The 24,046-nt window shown below is 50.8% G+C and overlaps 1 protein-coding gene across 1 annotated transcript; it reads right to left on the bottom strand.

The window, feature by feature from the left end:
* Window positions 1-943: 943 nt before the first annotated feature.
* On the bottom strand, window positions 944-21,571 carry IGFL1 (IGF like family member 1). The gene is made up of 4 exons (XM_015124302.3): window positions 3,585-21,571; window positions 3,217-3,270; window positions 2,861-3,104; window positions 944-2,547 (listed from the first exon to the last, which is right to left on the bottom strand). Exons 1-4 carry the CDS (start codon window positions 3,607-3,609, stop codon window positions 2,544-2,546), a joined length of 327 nt encoding a protein of 108 aa, XP_014979788.1. The 5' UTR covers window positions 3,610-21,571; the 3' UTR covers window positions 944-2,543.
* Window positions 21,572-24,046: the final 2,475 nt, after the last annotated feature.

Here is a 24,046-nt window from a genome sequence, read left to right as displayed (position 1 = left end):
AAATATCCAGATGAGATAATTTCATGGGTGGGGAGAATGGAGGCAGGGAGAGTCACATGTGGACAGGGTGAAGGTTTAGGACGCTCACTGTGGAGGATGAGGAAGCAGCCGCCCTGTAGGTGGTGTGGGTCTGTCGCTCTCTAGGCGTCAGCACAGCCCTTACGCCCTGCAGAATCCTAGTATGGGGAGGCAGAGCTCACCCAGCAGTGGGTGTGCGCTCACTGATAAGCCCTGAGCTAGGGTTAGGCCTGTGAGACAGGGCATTTGCCCTGTGATGCCAGATTGCTGCCATCCTTATGTGCTGGGTCCAGAGTTCCCGCAGGTGCAGACACCTGGCCACTGGGCCCGTCTGGGGCCACTGAGGCGATGCTGCCGCCTGTGGGGCGATGATGGAACCCTTTGAGTCAGAATCTGCCCGGGAAGCCATGGGGCAGTCTGGGAGCCTGGGATGGCCTCAGGTGACTGAAGCCCATGGACGCAGGTCTGGGCTCTATGCAGACCCCCTGGCCCTGGGAAACAGGACCCAGAAAGGTGGTGGCTTCTTTGATTTCAGGGACTCCAGGTTGATGGAGACCCTAGGGCTGAACCCTCCCTAAGGAAGTTGCTTCTGGGTCGGGTAAACAGCAGCGTGGCCCCCTCCCTGCGATCTATTCCACATCAGCACTGGGCACGAGGGTTTGTCCCTGGCACGGGGCCTGAAGAATGTGCTTCAGGTGCCTTGGCTGGCCTTTGCTTCCTCCTTCCAACCCCGGGGGCTCCTCCATGGCCCACACCCTCTGCATCCTGCCCCACCCTGCTGAGGCTCCGGCTTTGGCCCAAAGTCAGACTAAGTGTGGCATCTCTGGGCCCTGGACCTGCCCAGTGAGTTTTCCAGGATCCCAAGGGACGCATGCCTGGGATAGGTGTGTGGCAGGTCAGGTTTCTGTTAGCGACCAGAAGAGTCAGTTTCCACTAAACTTTAATTTTATGAATGCATTAACACATTAAACATTATAGAACTGGAAAAACTAGTGCCTGGGGACTAGGGCAGGAATGAGAAAACAAGCCCATTAAAACCCCAGCTGGGTTTTCTCAGATGCTAAAGTCTGATCAAATAATAATAGCATTCTTTCACATATTCCTTATACTAGGGTCCATTCAAGATTAAGAAACTTTCCAAGACTCTGGAGAAAGCTTTCCAGACCCTAGTCACTACTTAAAAGTTTAGATATTGATAGAATGAAATACACTGTCTTGCAGGTGCACTCCGCACATAGGCATGGAGCTTAGAATGTATATAAGCACTAGAAAAAGAAGCTTGTGGCCGGGCGCGGTGGCTCAAGCCTGTAATCCCAGCACTTTGGGAGGCCGAGACGGGTGGATCACGAGGTCAGGAGATCGGGACCATCCTGGCTAACACGGTGAAACCCCGTCTCTACTAAAAAATACAAAAAACTAGCCGGGCGAGGTGGCGGGTGCCTGTAGTCCCAGCTACTCGGGAGGCTGAGGCAGGAGAATGGCGTGAACCTGGGAGGCGGAGCTTGCAGTGAGCTGAGATCCCGCCACTGTACTCCAGCCTGGGCGACAGAGCGAGACTCTGTCTCAAAAAAAAAAAAAAGAAAAAAAAAAAAGAAAAGAAAAAAGAAAAAGAAGCTTGTAACTCTGAGTTGGTCTGGTAAGCTACTCCGACCTTCTCCCCATAACTGGTTGCAGAAAGAACCTCTGTTCTTTCCCAGTCTGTCTGCATCTCCCTAATGGACATCGAGAATAAACAGCCAGATCCTGTTCTGTCCCAGAACTCGTGTGGGACAGGGAGTGCCTCTCCGAAGCCCTCCCTCGATCCCCACCTCCTCCCCACCCAACCTGGGCGGCTCCCGATCCTGGGACTGGGTTCAGGGAGCCATGGGGTGGTGGAGGCTAGTGTAGTAGGGTGACCCCTGTCCCAGGGGTGGCCAGGGCCCTAGTCACCAAGCACGAATAACAAAATAATAAATTTAAAAAATAAATGGAGAAAGAAAAAATAAGTGTGTGCATGAGCAGAACAAAGGGAAAGGCCAAGATGCCGCAGGGTGACAGAGAGAAGGGGCCCCACATCACCCTTTGTGACCCCTTTCAACCGTCCAAGCTCTCTAATTCATGAATTCTACAGCATTAATTTACAATGTACATAAATTTATTATGGTCCTGTGCTTTGCTCCTGGATAGAAGAGAACTTAAGGGAATGGAAAATCTCACAGAAGGGTGAAGGGTTCCCCAGCCAGCCTTGGGGTGGTGCCTGGTTGATGTTAGCCATAGGGGTCGTCATGAGGTGTCAGAGTCCCTGGGCCCCCATCAGCACATGCATCTCACGCTGTCCAGAATCCTAGAAGGGGACCTGTGGGCCTCCTCAGGGCAGCCGCAGGGTGGACCTCAGACAGGTCACAGAATGAGGTGGGCAGCTGAGTGTGTGTTTCTCCTGCCCCAGAACAGCCACTCAGCATCCCAGATCTCAGGTAACACCAGCCTCTTTCTCCAGGCCCATCCAGGAAGGAGAATCCAGGAGTCATCATTCCCCTGATGTTCCATCAGCTGACAATGGAGAGAGTGACAGAGAGACACTGAGCAGGACAGAGATGGCCGGAGATCAGGGCAAGACTGAACATGGGCAGAAAGGAGGACAGGAGAGCCAGGAGGAGAGCACAGCGGGGTAGAAACAGTGAGATTCTGAGAGGGAAATAAAAACAGATGGAGGAAGAGACACAGGCATAGGGAAAGGGAGAGGTGGATTGAATAGAGGCAGAGGGCAGAGACAGGGAGACAAGAAGAATGGGGCCTCCGCCCAGGGCAGAACAGGCATGCAGCTCCCCTACACCCACAACCCCATGGAGGGGACAGGACTCACCTGCGACAAAGCCTGTCATCCGAGGTCGGGGCTGAGTCGCAGTTCTGGTTTATCAGCTTCACCATGAAGGTCCAGGGGCAGCACTGCTCGAAGCAGACTCTGAAGGTGCAGTTTCCACACCTCTGGGTCCTGGCCAAAGGCACGACGGCATCATCATAGCAACAGTGCTGCAGGGGGTCATAGAACTTGTCTCCACATCTCATGTGCGGCTGGCACAGCATCAGGTAGGGAGTCATGGGGGCCACTGGAGGAGACAGAGCTGGTGAGATCCAGGTGGTGGTGGCAGGTGGGTCCCAGCCTGGGGTCCCCTGGAAGGTGTACCCCTCCCCCAGCTTCCCAAGCCCTCCTGGGCTCACCTGGGGCTCCGTGTGAGCAGAGGATCCTGGAGATGAAGAAAATGGCAAAGACAGCTGTGGGAAAGGGAAAGGGAAAGGGAAGATGGGGTGAGTGGACAGCCACAGATATGACTGGCACCGACATTTAGAAGAAGATTGGGTGGAACCAGGGCTCGGTATGGCTTTGAGCAGTTCAGGAACTGAAAGAGGGCTGTGGATGGGGCTAATCTGGGAACTGTGGATGGGAAATTGCTGTGAGCAATTCACGCCTGGAGATTTGGCTGGGCATGGCAGCAGGGATGAGGTGTAGTTTGGGGTGGGAAGCGAGCCCTGATGGTGGCTGAGATAGGAGATGGGCTCGGGTAGGAATGGGGTCCTGTCCTCCTTACCCAGGACGCAGCCTCGGGAAGCCATGGATCTGGGGTGGCTGCAGTGGAGTGAGCAGGTGATCAGCAGATCTCAGCCACTCCTTTTATCCCATATTTCTAGTGGAGCTGGTGATGTCATAGCATGTCCTGCCCTCCTGCAAGTCCTGCAGAGACAGGCTGGGTCTTTGGGCAGGAGAAGTGCCAGGCAGGGTACGTGTCATTGTAGCTTTGATCTCACCTTTGTTCTCAGGAGAGAAGCGGTGTGCCCTTCATCTTCCCTGTGCTACGTGCCCCAGTGTCATTCCCCACACTGAGCCCTCCTGCAAATAGGAAGGTGCAGGATGCTCCTGGCATTAACACTCTCCCACACTTACACGTCCGCACAGCAATTCCACTGGATCCTACTGAGCTATGACTTTCCCCAATTTCCTTGGGACATTGCTAACCCATGACATCTTTCCAAGGGGGCCCATTAGGTCCTGACCTCACAACCGAAATGCATGGTCAAGAATCCAGTTGGCCGGGCGCGGTGGCTCAAGCCTGTAATCCCAGCACTTTGGGAGGCCGAGACGGGCGGATCACGAGGTCAGGAGATGGAGACCATCCTGGCTAACACAGTGAAACCCCGTCTCTACTAAAAATACAAAAACTTAGCCGGGCGAGGTGGCAGGCGCCTGTAGTCCCAGCTACTCGGGAGGCTGAGGCAGGAGAATGGCGTGAACCCGGGAGGCGGAGCTTGCAGTGAGCTGAGATCCGGCCACGGCACTCCAGCCTGGGTGACAGAGCGAGACTCCGTCTCAAAAAAAAAAAAAAAAAAAAAAGAATCCAGTAACTGGCCGGGCGCGGTGGCTCAAGCCTGTAATCCCAGCACTTTGGGAGGCCGAGATGGGCGGATCACGAGGTCAGGAGATCGAGACCATCCTGGCTAACACGGTGAAACCCCGTCTCTACTAAGAAATACAAAAAAATAGCCAGGCGAGGTGGCGGGCGCCTGTAGTCCCAGCTACTCGGGAGGCTGAGGCCGGAGAATGGCGTGAACCCGGGAGGCGGAGCTTGCAGTGAGCTGAGATCCGGCCACTGCACTCCAGCCTGGGCTACAGAGCGAGACTCCGTCTCAAAAAAAAAAAAAAAAAAAAAAAAAGAATCCAGTAACTGCTCAGTCACCTGGAGTTCATGGCACTCGGGTGGGAGAGACTGTGAAACTCAGGCACCTGACTTTCACAGGTTTGGAAAGTGGGAGTGGAGCTGGCTGGACCCCCGGGACTCACACTCCTCTGGGGGCTCTTCACCTCCTTCTCTGTCTCATTAACGGTCATTTATCCAGGACAGGTCCACTTGGAAGCCCACATGCCCCAGGCTTTGTGTCAGACACTGGTGATGCAGTGCTGAGTAGAAAACGCAAAGTCAGTGTCTTCATGAAGTTCATGACAGTGAGAGGAGAGAGAGAGAGAGAGAAGGTAGGAGAATAAAACTCCTGATTTTGGTTGTTTTGGTTCCTGTGTTCAGTGTCATTAGCACTCTGAAGTTCTGGTGGAGAAATTCCACAGCTCTCCTGAGATTCTCAAAGGCCTTTTTCCTTAGTGTGCTTTTTCAGAGGGATGGGTTGTGATTTTCCCTGAGAAGAGCCATCTTGGGTCAGGATGTGAGGACAGAGGGGAAGGAGCTGTTTTGGGTCAGTTCTGTGAGCCCCTCTGAGGTTCTGCAGGAGTTCCTCAGCTCAAGCTCACAGGCCACACCTGGCATGAACAAGCCATTCTCCTCCCGGCCAGGCAAGGTGACCTGTCACCCTCTAGGCACCATGGCTGGGTCCCAGCAAGGCATGGATGTCATCAGGTTTGTGTGCGTGGAAGATCCTGCATCTGTGTTCCTGGGCAGCATGGACAGGGGGTTCTCTCTGGAGACAGGAGACAAGGGAAGAGGCTGCAGCAGAAATGACCTCAATAAAGACCAGAGTGCTCAGCACCACCTTCACCCAGGGCAGAGCAGACCCCGCTTCCAGCACCATCTCCCTGTCCGCTCCATTGGCCTCCATTCCTTGCCGCTGTGGGTACAGCAGTGTTTTCCAGCACACAGATTAGTATGTGCTAGTAGTGTGGAAAACCAGTGCAGCTGGGCATAAACAATGTCATTTTTAATTTTTAAAAAAAGGGTTAGAAAATGGGGCAGTGTGCATTTACCAGAATGCTGTGCTCAACTGTTTATGGCACTCTTTTCTTAAAAAAAAAAAAAAAAAAAAAAGTTTATTTATTTATTTATTTTTGAGATGGAGTCTGGTTCTGTCACCCAGGCTGGAGTGCAGTTGCACGATCTTGGCTCACTGCAACCTCTGCCTCCCAGGTTCAAGCAATTCTCCTGCCTCAGCTTCTGAGTAGCTGGGGTTACAGATGCCCGCCACCATGCCCGGCTAATTTTTGTATTCTCCATAGAGATGGGGTTTTACCGTATTGGCCAGGCTGGTCTTGAATTTCTGAACGCAAGTGATCTGCTCACCTCAGCCTCCCAAAGTGCTGTGATTACAGGTGTGTGCCACTGTGCCCAGCCTGTTTAGGACTCTCTTATTGGGACTGTGTGTATTCCAAGTAATGATAGAATATTATTATATTGTTCTGTCATGATATTATTACATGATAGCATAGCATATATCTAGAACTAGATATCTAGTTTCTGCAGGGAGTCACAGCCAAATGGTTAAGACACTTGGGAGCACAGAAGCCTCCAGGATCATCTCCTTCTTCTCTAAGAGTCACTGACATGTCTCCCCTTTGATGTTGTCCATAAAGGGGTACGGTTTTCAGGTCCTTGGTTCCAGGCATTTTCTAGGAGGCTGCAGTGGAGCCCTGCACTAGGTCTTACTGTCTCTACCAAGAAGAGGCAAGGCTGCCTGCATATGAGCCAGAGTGAGAGAGTAGACCACCTTCCCCGGGGCAGGGGCAGGGTGGGCATCTCTGAGGAGGGAGGAGGCCAGCTGCTCTTCCTGGCCTGAGCCTGGTCTCTCAGAGCAGCTGAGTCAGCCCAACGTCTCTAAGGTGGAGGGAGATTTTAGCAGAGCATGGGGGCCTCAGAGGCTGGGACAGTGTGAGGCCAGTGGGCGTCCATCCGGGGCTCCCTGGACACTAAGAGCCCCTGACTAGACATGATGAGGCTTTAGAGTCAGTCAGCCCTGGGTTCAAACCCTGTCCCTGCCCCTTCCTAAGATGTGAGAAGAGGCTGTGCACACAGCCATGTCCGATCCCGCCACCAGTCCCTCAGAATCCCCCTCAGATGCCCAGTCTGGGGCATCCATGTCTGGCCATGGGTCTGTCTTCTGCCTGGGGGCCAGCTGTGTGAGGCGGGACCAGGATTTCCCGGTAGAAGCCTGTTCTCAAGTGTCTAGAGAAGATCCCAGGTGTCTGGACAGTCAATGTAAACCCTGACCTCAAATGACCTTCGCTGTCACTCTCTCACCCACTTCCTGGATCCAAGCAAGACACCGGCTGAGGTTCTGCTGGTGGTTGTCAGTGACACAGGCTGGGCCAGGAAACCCGGGTCTCCTGACCTCCCACCCAATAGCTGCCAAGCTCCCCAGGCCTGGCCCCTCTGGGAAGTGTCTGTTCACAGACACTCTTAGAGGACACCCAGGTCTGATGTTCCCAGGGCTCCCGGGCAGGGCTGGCAGATCTCGGCTTCTGGAATGTGAAACCCCAGAGGATGTTGGCATTTCCTGCTGTCAGCAGCTCCCCCACTGCTTGCCCTTTTACTCCAAGAAAAAATAGAAGGAATCTCCCTCCTGGCAGCTTTGGAGTGGCCTTTCCATCTGCCCTCAGGGAAGCCCTGCAAGGAAACAGGCAGGAATGAGGTGGAATTTCAGGTGTGCAAGTATGTCAGGTATGTAGAAGGAACGCTGGGTTTCCCCAGGCCGGAGGCCCCTCTGCTGCTGGTTGACAAGGAAGAGTCCGTGTGAGTCATTTTCTCCAAACACGATGTTGGGATTTCAGAAGCTCCCTGCAAGGGGGTTTCTGTTGACCAAAGCCTGATCCCTGCTCTGGCAGGATCCTTCACATGATGCAGACCAGTGAATTAAGAGCCTCCATGTCATAGGAGGGCCTGGAGGAGAGGCCCCAGGATTTGCTGCCAGGAATGAAGCTAGAACAATTTACCGAGCGGAGACTCAAGATCCGGATGCCGGTTCTGTGGCTAGAATAGTGTCTCAGCAATTCAGGGCCATCACCCGGACATGAGATGTTCCTGTGGCTACACCGAGAGACACTATGGCTGTGCTGTCCAGAGATTCAAATGCATCCAGAACCCCAGCTTCAAGGTCTTCTCGGAAGGAAAGCATGAAGCTTCCAGCCTCTGCAGACCAGAAGGTCCTGAAGATGTAAGCTGGATCCCAAGTGTCCACACCCACATCCTGCACCCCTTCCCTGGCTCTCACTGCCCTTGGCTTAACACAGCTCCTTGGGAGAGCCACAGCGTCACCCCTGCTTCTGCACCCAATATTCCATCCCTCTTCATTCTTCATCTTTCACTTAAATGTCACCCACCCCCTGAAATCTTCTTGAACATCAAGGCTGAGATCAGTCACCTGTTACCTCCTGATAGCACCGTGATTGTCATCTGCCATGCCCTTATCATGGTTCTTTGTGGCTTTTCTGTTAAGGCAGACACGCAAAAGTCAGGTCTCTGCTGTGGTTTCTGATCGTCAACAGGAAGTGATCAAGTCTTTTCAGTGACCAAATTGACTGAGGGCTTTATTGTTAGTTGAACCAGAGCAGACTATTCAGCACCAGACGTCTGGACTGTTCTTTTTCTTCTCGCCCAACACTCTCCACCAGTAAAATACATATTTTTCCTTAACTTTTCATGTGTGTATGTGTGCGTGTTTTCAAGTGTGCAATTTAGTGGCATTTCACAATATTTTGCAATTATCTGTGATAATGTGGGCAAAAACTGTATAATTATTTCCAGACTCTCAAATACATTATGGCCCCAGGACAGTTAAAACCACAGAATCTCCCCTGTGAAAAGGTTTTTCCTCCTCTGCTCCACAGGAATTTAATCTCCTTCCTGTGTGAATGAATGTGCTTGTTCTGAGGAGAAGGAAGGAGGGTTCCTCTGAAAAAAGTCATTTGGGATCCAAATCTGGAGATATTCCCCTTAGGGAGGCTGACACACTCTTGTCAATTTTTGCTTTCCCTTTTCTTTGTGACTGTGTGTAACCCACGTGATGACGTCACAACTGTTTTCCCTAATAGTTTCAGCCAAGGGATTTATAAACGTAGTAAGCTGGAAGGCTCTGAGTCTCACCCGTCCTTAGCCTCTCCTAGCAGGTGGTTGATGCTGTTGGCAGCCTGGGCTCCTGCAGCCCTGCACGTGGCTGTGTCCTGTGTTGGGAGGGCTAAGCGGGGAAAAGGTGGGCTGTGGAATCCAGCCTTAGACATTCCTCCATGCATCTGACTCCGTAGGGCACAGCTGAGAAGCAGCAGCACAGGGAAGCCCTGGGGCTGTCTGGAAGAGACGGAGGTTTGAAGACCTGCAGGCAGCAAGTCTCACCAAGTCACCATGACAGGACAGACGGGTTGAGTGAGACACACCTTGAACATAGGACTTTCATCATCAATTCACTTTTTTCATTCATTCATTTAATACACCCTGTACACTTACTGTGTGCCAGTCGATGCTATGGCCACAATTGTGACTTAGTTCCAGGTCCTGCCCTCCTGGTTATCATAGTCCAGGGAGGACAGAGACACCTCTCCAGTGATGACCCAGGGTGAGTAAGGCTGGGAGCAGCGCCCAGGGTACCAGAAATGGCTTCCTGGAGGGCACCAGAAGACAAGCATTGGATGACTCTGGCTTTCCCACCTTTCTTCTTGCCCAGAGTTCCCAGAATCACTGTAGAATGCACTAGAAATGCATATTAGTTCGTTTTCATGGTGCTATAAAGAATGACCTGGGCTGGGCATGGTGGCTCATGCCTGTAATCCCAGCACTTTGGGAGGCCGAGACGGGCAGATCACGAGGTCAGGAGATCGAGACCATCCTGGCTAACACAGTGAAACCCCGTCTCTACTAAAAAAAACACAAAAAAAGTAGCCGGGCGTGATGGCGGACGCCTGTAGTCCCAGCTACTCGGGAGGCTGAGGCAGGAGAATGGCATGAACCCGGGAGGCGGAGCTTGCAGTGAGCCGAGATCGTGCCACTGCACCCCAGCCTAGGCGACAGAGCAAGACTCCATCTCAAAAAAAAGAATGACTTGAAACTGGAAAACTTATAAAGGAAAGAGGTTTAATTGACTCACAGTTTTTCATGACTAAGGAGGTCTCAGGAAATGTACAATCATGGCAGAGGGTGAAGGGAACGCCATGGGGGCAGGAGAGAAAGAGAGGGAGCAGGGAACTGCTACACACTTTTAAACCATCAGATCTCATAAGAACTCGACCACTATCACGAGAACAACAATAGGGAAATTGCCCCCATGATCCAATCACCTCCCACCAGATCCCTTCCCTGACACATGGGAATTGCAACTTGAGAGGAGTTGTTTGGGGACACAGAGCCAAACTATATCAGAATGCACCATCCTAAGAAAGGAATCATTGCCTGAAAGTGCCTGGGCTTTGTTTCTATTCTTCCCAGAGAATGCAACAACTTGAACTAAAGAGAAACTGCCCAGGACAGCCCTGGCCTCATTCCCATCCCTTCTAGAGGGGGTGTCCGGTAACACTTGCCCAGGGCGTGTCCACCACACATAAAACCCAGAGCTCACTGCTGAGTCCTCAGCTGTGGTGCAAGTGGGGCAAGCACGGGAGACTCTGTCTGCCCTGGGCAGTGCTCCTGAGCCTTGGGGGACCAGTGAGTCATGAATCCTACGCTTCCACTGTCCCTTGCTGCCTGTCTGTAAGTAATTAACTTGCTTTGTCAAACTGGCTGTGGTTGTGGGTGTTCTGTTCACCACTCTCAGTGTAGTCAGAGTACAGCCCAAGATGCAGTGGCTGAAGTGTTCAGACCTGTATTCCGGGTGGTTAGCGCAGTGGTGGCCTTTGCCATCCTCCCTGCAGTGGGAGTCCTCCCTTGGGATTGGTAACTCATGAGTGCTGCAACTTTGGCAGAGCAAGGGGGATCCAATCTGATGAACCCATGGCTTACCAGGTGGGCTGTAATATGAAAATGTTTGTTCTTTGGCTTCCTATTACAACGCTAAACTTGGAACTTCCTAAGTGATAGGAGTGTCTTTTGTTCTTCCCAATGAGCCTCTTTCAGATCACACAGCAGGAGCTCAGGCTAAAAATATGCCTTAGGGTAGGGCCCCCAGGTAGCCTCAGCATCAGGGCAGTAACCAGAAGAAAGACCAAAATATTTGAGGATTAGAGGGAAGGAACCTTCAGTGTCACCCATTAACCTCCAAGAAAGGTGATGATGGGGAGGCAATACACACCAAAGTATAAAAACTCTTTTTTTTTTTTTTTTTTTTGAGACAGAGTTTTGCTCTGTCACCCAGTCTGGAGTGCAGTGGCATGATCTTGGCTCACTCCAACATCCACCGTCCAGGTTCAAGCAATTCTTCCTGCCTCAGCCTCCCGAGTAGCAGGGATTACAGGTGCCCGCCACCATGCCCGGCTAATTTCTGTATTTTTTGGTAGAGACAAGGTTTCCCCATTATGGCCAGCGTGGTCTTGAACGCTTGACCTCAGGTGATCCGCCCACCTCAGCCTCCCAAAGTTCTGGGATTACAGGCGTGAGCCACTGCACCTGGCCTAAAAACTCCTGAACAAGAAGAATTGAACTTCCTAGCTGCTGAACACATGGAGATGTGGAGAGGACCCAGAGTCCAGGGAGGCCATGGAAGCTCCCACCATCCCCATCACTTCTCCTGTCCATCTCCCCTTATGAGCCTCGGCGAGATCTAGTCTTTCTTCTCAGTGCTCCTAAGCTACAGGCAGTCCCTAAGCAGGGGAGAGAAGTGATCAGATTGTGATTCAGGAAAATCCGTGTGTCCTTCTGTTGGGAGGAGGCTGGTTGGGAGGATTGAGATGGGAGCAAGAGACCAGGCAGGAGGCAGATGGAGCAGAAATACTCATGCAATTTCCAGAGTCCTGCAGGCCCACTCGCTCTCATGGGTGGATGAGATAAGCACTCACATCCCCGACCCCATTTCTCACTCTGCCTTCAGGCCTCCCCTCTCCTGCAGCTGCCGTGTAGAGCAGTGATCTCCAACATGGGGACTGTGACACTTTTTCAGGTTGTGAACCAATTTATTTGTCACCATGGGTATCTTAGACATTAAACTAGCATCAATAAAGAATAGAGGAATGTGCACACTACAGTATCTTATTCATCGGTGTTTAATTCAACTTTCTTTTGGGCTGTGTGTCAGTCATATAGAATGTGATGTGAGTTTTTCCTAGTGAGTCACAGCCAAACAGTTACTAAACACCGGAAGGAAAAATCCTCTGGGCACAGGCTCACCTCGTCTTTCCTAAAATCACTGACTAGCTGCCCTAGTATGTTGCTCCAGAAAAACAAGTTGAGAGCTCACAGCCTCAGTCCTAGGTCCTTCCTGGGCAGGCTGAGATTGGGCTTGGCATCTGGCCTGCTACAAAGAGGGTTGAATTTAGGCCTGGAGACTAGCCAGTGCCAAGGAGAAGCACATTCCTCAGGGTGGGGTTGGGTTGGCGTCTCTGGGGAGGGAGGAGCCCAGCCGGCCGTCCTTGGCCTTGGTCCTGGTCTCTCAGGGCAGTTAAGTCAGGCTGGGAAGAGAAATCAGCAGAGGGAGATGATGACAGAGCCGGGGAGTCAGAGGCTGGGTGGGCAGGAGGGCAACTGGACCAGCCCAGGGCTCTGTGGATGCAAGAGCTCCTGTCTCAGCAATCCTGAGACTTTGCAGTCACACATACCTGGGTTGGGATCTTTTCATTTTCTCAAAGGGTCAGATAAGCTCTTTTCTAGCAGCCCTTTCATCTCCCTGTATGGCAAGAACATTCAGTTTTGGAGATTGACAGCTTTTCAGTCCTTAGTCACATCCACTGCACATCTGGGCACAGCATGCGCTCCCTGTCTCAGCAGCAGCAGGACATTCAAACCACTTAAAACCCAACCCACGTGCAGCAACCCTCACCATGGGCCCATGCACAAAAATAGGCAAAGCCACCTAGGTAAGTGCACACTTGCTTCACACTGGACCAAGCCTGAATCCTTCTTCTTCGGGAGTGCTGACACTGGGTCCTATTTTGGTTATAAAATTTATTTTACATCCATGAGCAACTGTGTGTCATTTCTCCCGAAATCCATTACAGTTCCAAGGTGGGGAATTTTCCCAGCAAGCAGCAGGGTCCGCTAAAACCCCATATCAAAATTCCCAAAGAAGCAGCCTGTGCATCCCCCATCCGAGAGCTGCCCACTCTGGGTTGTCACTGTCCAGGGACAGTGGGCCTGAAACTCTTTGAGGACAGGAAGCCGAGCTGCATCACTCACTGCCATGTCCTTAGTTATTGGGGACCCCATCTCTTTCCAGGGTCACAGGACTCTCATGGCTTCCTGGGAAATAAGAGTAAACTCCAACTCTCATTGGTTACATTTTGTCACCCTAGTTTTCTCTATGAAAGAAAGACTCTGGCATAAGGGCCCCCTGCAGGTCATAGATACCATCTGGACGGGACTCAGGCACCCCTATTCCAGCCCAGAATCCCCCTTAGTCCTGAGCTGAACCCCTCCAGAGAGGCAAGCAGCCCCTGATCCCAGATGCCCCAGGCTGGCCTCAGGAAAGACTTTCCCACAATCCCAAGTGCTGCTGGGGGACTGAGCTTCCGGAACGCGGCACACAGGAGAACACTGGGGTTTCCTGCTGTCGTGGGCTTTGCCTCTGGAATAAGTGCAAAAGAGATGGAATCATTATCCGGGTGACACCTGGGTGTGATTTCCACCTGGCCTCACGGAGTCTCTCCCAGATGACAGGCAGGAATTTGGTGGAATGTCAGATGTTCCAAAAGAACGTTAGGAATGCAGGCCGGGCGCCGTGGCTCAAGCCTGTAATCCCAGCACTTTGGGAGGCCGAGACAGGCGGATCACGAGTTCAGGAGATCGAGACCATCCTGGCTAACACGGTGAAACCCCGTCTCTACTAAAATACAAAAAAAATTAGCCGGGCGAGGTGGCGGGCGCCTGTAGTCCCAGCTACTCGGGAGGCTGAGGCAGGAGAATGGCGTGAACCCGGGAGGCGGGGCTTGCAGTGAGCTGAGATCCGGCCATTGCACTCCAGCCTGGGCAACAGAGCTAGACTCCGTCTCAAAAAAAAAAAAAAAAAGAACGTTAGGAATGCAGATGTCACTGAGGGAGAGGGTTGGGCCTCACCGGTGCCTGAGGGCCCATCCTCTGATATCCGCCTGGGTGGGTGGAGTGCACTGTGTTCCACCTGCACACTTCACACACGCAGGCTGGCCCTGCTACCTGCAACAAGAACTTAGGTGCCAGCCCCTGAAAGAACCGTAACACAAACAGGGCTGAAACATGACCTCCCACACTGCACATTACAAGTAACAAGAAGCAGAGAAAAGCTGCAGCCTTTTGAGGACCAGAGACCGAGGGGTTTGTCAAGTCAGAGCTGTGACATCCTCTTTGAGGCTCTGTGGTTCTTGGTGTCTCCAAGCTTCCAGGCACTGCCATGTTCCCCTTGTCCAGATGCAGGTGCCTGCAGCAGAAGCTGTATGCGGTACATCTGGTCCAGCCACAGCCTTGCATGGAGATGGCATTTATGCCAGCTCCTGGAACTGCCCACTCCACCGAGCAGCCAGAGTGCTTGGCTGTGCACAGCGGCCAGACCCTACTCTTGCTTGCTCACACACCATGCCTGGCTTGCCTGTGGCAGGTGTGGGATCTGGCGTGGTAGTGTGGTCGGAGTGCAGTCAAGCCGAGTGGGTGGAACAAGCACAGCAGGCAGGAGCAATACTCAGGGAGTCTCAGGACCAGGTGACAGCCCAGGGTCTGCTGAAGTGCTAAATCTGAAAAATCCCTCAAAGACCAGTTCTTTAGGTTTTACAACAGTGATGTGATGAGGTAGTGTTGGGGAAGTGGCTGGTAGCGTCTTTTGCCTTTCCCTCAAGATGAAGCCAAAGATTTTCTTTTTTTTTTTTTTTTTCCAGTTGTCAAATGATCCTTTATTGAAATATTTTCCTTTGTGCTTCTTAACTAGCTGGGCATTCCACAGCACCACTGTTGGTGTCATCTATGATGTCATAAGGGTGGCGGCCATCAACATCACAGTCCACAGACTGGGCATTCCCCCGATCTCTTTAATGGTTCCAGAGAGTTCTCTGGCTAAAGATCGGTGCTGGATCTGTCGAGCAATGTCAACGATCTCATCAAAAGTGATATTCCCACTGTGTTTAATGTTTTTCCGTTTCTTTCTGTCTCTTGGTGGTTCCTTGGGGGGCTTTGATGATTAGGGCAGAAGCAGAAGGCAGTACCTCAATCTGGGCCTGTTTTGAATGTTCAGTTTTACTGTAATCCTTAGGCCCTTCCAGTCACCCATTGCCTTGTCAATGTCATCACCAACCTTTTTTGGAGACAGACCAAGGGGCTAATCTTGGGGGCCAGAACAGAAGTGGCACCGATTTCACCCCCAGTGCACCTGAGGTATAGAACTTTGATCTCACTGGGGGCTTAGTGGTGGCGGCTGGTGTTGGATGAACCCAGATTTGGGATGACCAAAGAAAGGTGCACTTTGGCCTCCTCTGAGCCAAGAGCTGAAAGTGAAACCAAAGATTTTCTAGCATCCAGTTCCTACATACGAATGCCCAGGGAATAGAGAACCGCACACCTTCTTTTTACTTACCTTAAGTGTCACATTTTTCTTCTTTAATGTCACATAAGAGCAATATTTTCTTCAGGTATCTTATCACAAGAACCACTACAAATTCTAAATCAGTGAGATCAGCCTTTCCATGGAGAACTCATGTTGACATCCCTGGTCCCATATTTGCCAAATAGAAAGTTTCCCAGAAAATCAGATACTATGTGTTATCAAAGAACAGGAAGTATTTAGTCATGAAAAATTAAGGATTCACAAGACCTCAAGGGAGAATCTATAAAGAAGTGAATGAATGAAGAGAAACTTCCCAGCTTAAGAATAAAGCAGGAGGCAGAGGATGACATTTGACTCAGCTGAGTCTACACATGGTCTGAGTGTCCATTCCTGGCCTGTGTGAAAAGCCTGTGAAAGATGTTTTGTACAATGACTTTGGCGATATAGGATGACAAGTAAATTTGTTACCCGGTGAATAGCTTAAAAGGAAACCAATAATGGAAACTCTTGGATGGTGGGAGGAACCTCACTCCATGCCTGTCTTCTGATGTTCATATGTTTTCTGCCTTTGCCTGAGAACTCATCTCCCAGCACACGACCAGACCGCTGTGGGAGAAGGAAGGGGAAGACGGGGTGAGTGGACAGCCACAGATACGGCTGGCACTGACATTTAGAAGACTGGGTGGAACCAGGGCTTGATATGGCTTTAGGCAGTTCAGAAACTGAGACAGGGCTGTGAATGGGGCTGACCCAGGTGCTGTGGATGGGGAATTGCAGAAATTTGGCTGGGCATGGGAACAGGGATGAGGGAACAGGGAGTTTGGGATGTGGAGCGAGCCCTGGTGGTGGCTGAGATGGGAGATGGGCTCAGGCGGGAATGGGGTCCTGTCCTCCTTATCCAGAACGCGGCTTCGTATAGCAATTGCTCTGGGGCGGCTGCAGCTGCGTGAATGGTGATCAGCCGATCTTAGCCACTCCTTGTATCCCATTTTCCTAGAGGAGCTGGTGATGTCACGGCATGTCTGGCCCTCCTGCAGAGACAGGCTGGGTCGTTGGGCAGTAGAGGAGCCAGGCAGTGTATGTGGGATAGAAGATTTGATCTCAGACACTTTGAGAACCAGGGGAGAAGTGGTGCACCCTTCACCTTCTCTGCCCTAGGTGCCCCTTCTTTGGCAAACAGGAAGGTGCAGCCTGCTTCTGGGGTTATCGCCCTCCCCCACTCACACAGCCACACAGTGATTCCACAGGATCCTACTGAGCTATGGCTCTCTCCGCTTTCCTTGGTACACTGCTAACCCCTGACATCCTCCCATCAGGTCCCGACCTCCAAACCCAAGCCCATGGCCCAGGACGCAGTAACTGCTCACTCACCTGCAGCTCATGGTATTTGGGTGCGAGAGACTGTGAGCCTGTGTGACTCAGGCACCTGACTTTCACAGGTTTGGAAGGTGGGAGTAGATCTGGCGGGACCTCTGGGACTCACATTCCTCTGGGGGCTCTTCAACTCCTTCTCTGTCTCATTAATGGTCATTTACCCAGGACAGGAGCACTTGGAAGCCCACATGTCCCACGCTCTTTGTGTCAGACACTGGTGATGCAGTGCTGAGTAGAAAACGCAAAGTCAGTGTCTTCATGAAGTTCATGACAGAGAGAGAGAAAGAGAGAGAGAGAGAAAGAGAGAGAAGGTAGGAGAATAAAACTCCTGATTTTGGTTATTGTGGTGCTTGTGTTTAGTGTCATTGTCACTGTGAAGTTCTGGTGGAGAAATTCCACAGCCCTCCAGAGATTTTCAAGGACATTTTTCCTTAACGTGCTTTTTCAGAGGGTGGAGTGTGTGATTTCCCCCCAGAAGAGCCATCTTGGGGTCACGATGAGAAAACAGAGGGGAAGGAACTGTTTTGAGTCAGTTCTGTGGGCCGCTCTCAGCTTCTGCAGGATTTCCTCAGTTTGTGAGTTCACAGGCCACACCTGGCATGGACAAGCCATTCTCCCCAGGGTTAGTCCCAGCAGGGGATGTATGCGGTCAGATTTGTGTGTGTGGAATATCCTATATCTGTCTTTCTGTGGAGCATGGACAGGGGCTTCTCTCTGGAGCTCTGGAGGCAGGAGACAAGGGAAGAGGCGGCAGCAGAAATGACCTCATGATAAATACCAGAGTGCTAAGCACCCGCCTTCCCCTGGGGCAGAGCGGACCCTGCTTCCAGCACCATCTCCCTGGCTGCTACATTGGTCTCCATGCCTCGCTGCTGTGGGGTAGAGTGGTGTTTTCCAGGACACAGATTAGGACGTGCTGATAACATGGAAAACCATCAGCTGGGCATAAACAATGTTGTATTTTAATTGAACAAAATGGATTAAGAAATGAGACAGCGTGCACTAACCAGAATGCTGTGCTAGATTGTTTATGACACTCTTATTGGAACTGTGTGTATTCCACGTAATGGCAGAATATCATTCTATCATTCTATCATATTATATTATTGTGCAGTAGAAGTAGGGAAGCTGCTGACAGCAGGAATTGCCAAGTCCTTGGACGTTTCACATTCCAGGAGCCAAGATCTGCCAGCCTGGCCCGAGAACCTGGGTATCATTCAGGAGTGTCTATGAATAGGGCCTGCCTGCCCTTCCCAGAGAGACCAGGCCTGGGGAGTTGGGAAGCCCATGAGTGAGAGGTCAGGACACCTGGGTTCTTGTCCGGCCTGTGTCACTGACCAGCAACAGGACCTCAGCCCGTGTCTTGCTTGGATCCAGGAAGTGCGGTGAGAGAATGGGCAGGGCTGGCAGATCTTGGCTTCTGGAATGTGAAACCCCAGAGGATGTTGGCATTTCCTGCTGTCAGCAGCTCCCCCACGGCTTGCTTTTCACTCCAGGAAAAAACAGAAGGAATCTCCCTCCTGGCAGCTTTGGGGTGGCCTTTCCATCTGCCCTCAGGGAAGCCCTGCAAGGAAACAGGCAGGAATGAGGTGGAATTTTAGGTGTGCAAGTATGTCAGGTATGTAGAAGGAAGGCCGGGTTTCCCCAGGCCGGAGGCCCCTCCGCTGCTGGTTGACAAGGAGGAGTCTGTATGAGTCATTTTCTCCAAACACAATGTTGGGATTTCACAACATTCTACAGTGTAGAACATTCTATAGAATGTTCTAGAAGACCACAAGGACTTAGCACAGCTCCTTGGAAGAACCACAGCATCTCTCCGGCGTCTGTCTCCAATTCCCCAATCCCTCTTCATTTTTCATTTTTCCCTTAAATGTCACCCACCCTCTGGAATCTTCTTGAACACCAAGGCTGAGGTCAGTCACCTGTCACCTCCTGACAGCACTGTGGATGTTATCTGCCACCCTCTTACCATGGTTCTTTGTGGCTTTTCTGTTAAGGTAGACACTTGAGAATCAGTTCCTACTAAGGTTTCTGATCATCAACAAGAAGGGGAACAAGTCCTTCCAGTGACCAGATTGATGAAGGGCTTTATTTTTAGCTGAACCAGAGCAGAATATTTACCACCGGATGTCTGGACATTTCTTTCTGCTCTCCTCCTGAGTTCCCACAATTAAGTATATGTATTTACTTAACTTTTCATGTGTATGTGTGTGTTTTCAAGTGTGCAATTCAGTGGTATTTCACGATGTTTGGCAATCATCTGTGATATTCTGAGCAAAAAAGTCCACAGTCATTACCAGACTCAGACACATCATGGCCCCAAGACAGTTAAGTCCAAATAAATTAAAAAAAAAAAATTTCAAATTATGTATTTCAAAATTAAAATTAAGTTCCTAACATTAAAAAAAAAAAAAAAAAGACCAAAGGACCAGTGGAAGGTTTTCCCTCTTCTTCTTTGCAGGAATTTAATCTCCTTCCTGTGTGAATGTGCTTGTTCTGAGGAGAGGGGAGGAAGTTTCCTCTGAAAGAAGTCATTTGGGATCGAAGTTGAAGGAGCCACTCCCCTGAGGGAAGCTGACATATTCTTGCCAATTTTTGCTTTCGCTTTCTTTTTTTGTGTGTGACTGTGTGTAACCCACGTAATGATGTCACACCTATTTTTCCTAGTAGTTGTAGTGAAAGGATTATTAAACTTAGGAATCTAGAAGGCTCTTCTGAGTCCCGGCCATCCCTACCCTCTTCTAGCAGGATGCTGATGCTGTTGGCAGCCTGGGCTCCTGCAGCCCTGGATGTGGTGTGTCCTGTGTTGGGAGGGCTAACGGGACAGAAGGTGGGCTGTGGAGAAGAGCCTTAGTTCTTCCCCAGTGCATCTGACCCTGTAGGGCACAGCTGAGAAGCAGCTCCATGTGGAAGCCCTGGAAGGGAGAGAGGTTTAAAGACCTTCAGGCAACAATTCTCACCAAGTCACCAGGACAGGACAGACAGGTTGAGTGAGACACACCCTGAACACAGGGCTTTCATCATGCTTTCACTTTTTTCATTCGTTCATTTAACACACGCTATGCACTTGACTTACTCTGTGTCAATGGATGCTGGGGACATGATTGTGACTTAGCTCCAGGCCCTGCTTTTCTGGGTCTTATAGTCTGGGGGGGACACAGACCCCTCCAAAAGCAGTGATGACCCAGGGTGAGCAAGGCTGGAAGTAGCACCCAGGGCACCAGGAATGGCTTCCTGGAGGAGGGCACCAGAAGACAAGCATTGGAGAGCTCTGGCTTTCCCGCCTCTCTTCTTGCCCACAGTTCCCAGAATCACTGTAGAATGCACTAGAAATGTGTGTTAGTCCATTTTCACACTGCTAAAAACACTGCCTGAGACTGGGTAATTTATAAAGGAAAGAGGTTTAATTGACTCATAGTTCTGCATGCCAAGGTGGCCTCAGGAAATGTACAGTCATGTTTGAGGGCGAAGGGAAAGCAAGGCACATCTTCCATGGTGGCAGGAGAGAAAGCGAGTGAGCCAGGAACTTCTACACACTTTTAAACCACCAGATCTCGTGAGAACTCCCCCGCTATCACGAGAACAGCATGGGAAAAACTGCCCCCATGATCCAGTCACCTACCATGTCCTTCCCTTGACACATGGAATTACAATGTGAGATGAGATTTATGTGGGAAGACAGAGCCAAATTATGTAAGAATACACCATCCTGAGTAAGGAAGAACTGCCTGAAAGTGCCCAAGCTTGGTTTCTATTCCTCCGAGAGAATGCAACACCTTGAGCTAAAGAGAAACTGCCCAGGACAGCCCTGGTCTCATTCCCATCCCTCCTAGAGGGGGTGTCCTGCCACAGTAGCCCAGGGCGTGTCCACCACATATAAAACCCAAAGCTCACTGCTGAGTCCTCAGCTGTGGTGCAAGTGGGGCAGGCATGGGAGACTCCATCTGCCCTGGGCAGTGCTCGTGAGCCTCGGGAGACCAGTTTGAACGTCCTTTTGCTGCCAAGACAGAAAGCACATGGTGTACTCAGATGTGCACTGGATGTGACTGAGGAAGGGCTGGAAAGCTGACAATATCCAAAAATCGAATGTTCTTGTGGTACAGAGAGATGAACAGTCATGAAGCCTAGGCTTCTGCTGTCCCTCGCTGCCTGTCTGTAAGTAATTAACCTGCTTTGTCGAACTGGCTGTGGTTGTGGGTGTTCTGTTCACCACACTCAGTGTAGTCAGAGTGCAGCCCAAGTTGCAGTGGCTGAAGTGTTCAGATCCCTATTCTGGGTGGTTAGTGCAGTGGTGACCTTTGCCATCCTCCCTGCAGTGGGAGTCCTCCCTTGGGATTGGTAACTCACAAATGCTGCCAATTTGGCAGAGCAAGGAGAGTCCAATCTGATGAACTCACGGCTTACTCGGCGTGTTATAATATGAAAGTGTTTGTTCTTTGACTCTTGTTCCTACCATGAAGCTAACCTTAGAATTTCCTGAGTGATAGGAATGTCTTTTGTTCTTCCAGATGAGCCTCTTTCAGATCACACCAGCTGAGTTCATGCTAAAAATGTGATTTAGGGGCCAGGTGTGGTGGCTCACACCTGTAATCCCAACACTTTGGGAGGCCGAGGTGTGTGGATCATCTGAGGTCAGGAGTTTGAGAACAGCCTGGCCAACATGATGAAACCCCATCTCTATTAAAAATACAAAAATTAGCTGGGTGTGGTGGTGCGCGCCTGTAGTCCCAGCGACTTGGGAGGCTGAAGCAGGATAACTGCTTGAACCTGGGAGGCGGAGGTTGCAGTGAGCTGAGATGATGCCACTGCACTTCAGCCTGGGTGACAGAGTGAGACTCCCTCTCAAAAAAAAAAAAAAAATGTGATTTAGGGAAGGGCCCCCTGATAGCCTCAGTGTCATGCCAGTCACCAGAAAGACCAAAAGATTTGAGGATTAGAGGGTGGAAACTTTCAGTATTACCCACCAACTTCCAAGAAAAGTGGCAATGGCGAGGCGATAAAGACCAAACTTTATAAAAACTCTTGAAAAACTAGAGTTGAACTTCCCAGTTGCTGAACATGTAGAGGTGCTGAGAGGATGGGGTGTCCAGGGAGGCCATGGAAGTTCCCACCATTCCCATAGCTTCCCCTGTCCATCTCCCCTTATGAGCCTTGGTGAGAACTGTTCTTCTCAGTGCACTCGAGCTACAGACATGTCCTAAGCAGGGGACAGAAGTGATCAGATTGTGATTCAGGAAAATATGTGTGTCCTTCTGCTGGGAGGAGGGTGGGTCAGAGGATTGAGATGGGAGTAGGAGACCAAGCAGGAGACTCATAGAGCAGAAATTCTCATGCAATTTCCAGAGTCCTGCAGGCCCACTTGCTCCCATGGGTGGATGAGATAAGCACTCACATCCCCGACCCCATTTCTCACTCTGTCTTCTGACCTCCCCTCTCCTGCAGCTGCCGTGTAGAGCAGTGGTCTCCAACATGGGGATTGTGACACTCAGGTTGTGAATCAATTTATCACCATATCAAAATTCTTGAAGCAGCTGCCTGTGCATTCCGCATCCCAGAGCTGCCCACTCTGGGTTGTCACTGTCTAGGGACAGTGGACCTAGAGCTGTTTGAGGACAGGGAGCAGGGCTGCATCACGCACTGACATGTCCCTAGTTATTGGGAACCCTGTCTCTTTCCAGGGTCACAAGATTCTCATGGCTTCCTGGAAAATAAGAGTAAACTCCAATACCTGTTGGTCACATTTTCTCACCTAGATGGGGTTTTAGCGGCTCCTGCTGCTTGCTGGGAAAAATCCCCCGCCAGGGAATTGTAATGGACTTCAGAAGAAATGACACACAGGCCGGGGAGAGAAAGCAGCAGTAGGAGATGATGACGGGGCAGAGAGTGTCAGAAGTTGGGTCAGAGGGAAGGCAGCGGGGCAGGGCCAGGACTCTGTGGATGCAAGAGTCCCTCTTCCAGCAATCCTGAGACTTAGGGGTCAAATAGCCCTGGCTTGGACTCTTCTCTCTATATTTTCTCAAAGGGTCAGATAAGCTATTTTCCAGTAGCCCTGTTCATCTCCCTGTACGACAAGAACATTCGATTTTTGGATATTGTCAGCTTCCCAGCCCTTCCTCACTCACATCCAGTGCACATCTGGGCACACCACGCGCTTTCTGTCTTGGCAACAGAAGGATGTTCAAACTACTCAAGCCCCAGCCCACATACAGCAACCCTCACCATAGCCCCATGCTCAAAAACTAGCCAAAGCCACCCGCTTTTAACTGCCCACTTGCTTCACACTGGACCAAGCCTGAATCCTTCCTGGGGAGTGCTGACACTGGCAAAGTGGCGTCATCATCTGGGGTAAATATGCAAGGTTCATTGTCTAATACCAAGAAAACTGAGTACACAGACAGAAAAAGTGCATCTCTCTCTCTCTCTCTCTCTCTCTCTCTCTCTCTCTCTCTCTCTCTCTCTCTCTCTCTCGGCACCTGAATGGGACTTCCAGCCCACAGCAGAGTGCACTGGATTTTATAGACAGGTTTGAGGAGGCGGTGTCTGATTTCCATAGGGCCCACAGATTGGTTGGACCAGTTGACATTTACATAGTGCTCAAGGAAGCTGGGTCACCCCACCCTAATCTTATTATGCAAATGGACTTTCCACTTGGTGGATGCCATGTTGTCTGCTTTCTACTGTGCATGCAGTTGGAAAGGAAAAGGGAAGATGGAGCTACCATTTTGAAAATGCCTAGTCCCAGGTAGCCTTTTCCTATTGGCACAACTGCTGGCATTCATCTGTGGAAGCTTCTAGCCTGCCTTCTATGTCTGCGACTCGATTTTAATGGCTGCTCTTTAGAAAAGAATATGATTTGGAGGGTGCTTTTCATTAAAAGCAAAACCTTACCAAGGACTTTCTTACCCTCACTATCTGCCTAAAATAATTTATTCTTAACTCCTATATCACTGGGTCCTATTTAGGTTATAAAATTTATTTCATGCTGGGCATGGTGGCTCACGCCTGTAATCCCAGCACTTTGGGAGGCCAAGGCGGGTGGATCACCTGAGTTCAGGAGCTTAAGAACAGCCTGACCAACATAGCAAAACCCCGTCTATATTAAAGATACAAAAAAAAAAAAAAAAATTAGCTGAGCGTGGTGGTGGGCACCTGTAATCCCAGCTCCTTGGGAGACTGAGGCAGGAGAAGTGCTTGAACCTGGGAGGCGGAAGTTGCAGTGAGCCAAGATCACGCCACTGCACTCCAGCCTGGGCGATGGAGTGAGACTGTCTCAAAAACAACAACAACAAAACAAAACAACACAACAGAAATTGTGTCATTTCTCCTGAAG

The sequence above is a fragment of the Macaca mulatta genome, chromosome 19 (genome assembly GCF_049350105.2).
Source record: "Macaca mulatta isolate MMU2019108-1 chromosome 19, T2T-MMU8v2.0, whole genome shotgun sequence".
Taxonomy (NCBI): domain Eukaryota; kingdom Metazoa; phylum Chordata; class Mammalia; order Primates; family Cercopithecidae; genus Macaca; species Macaca mulatta.
The sequence above is the reverse complement of the archived record's forward strand: the minus strand, read 5'-3'. Positions and strand labels throughout refer to the sequence as shown.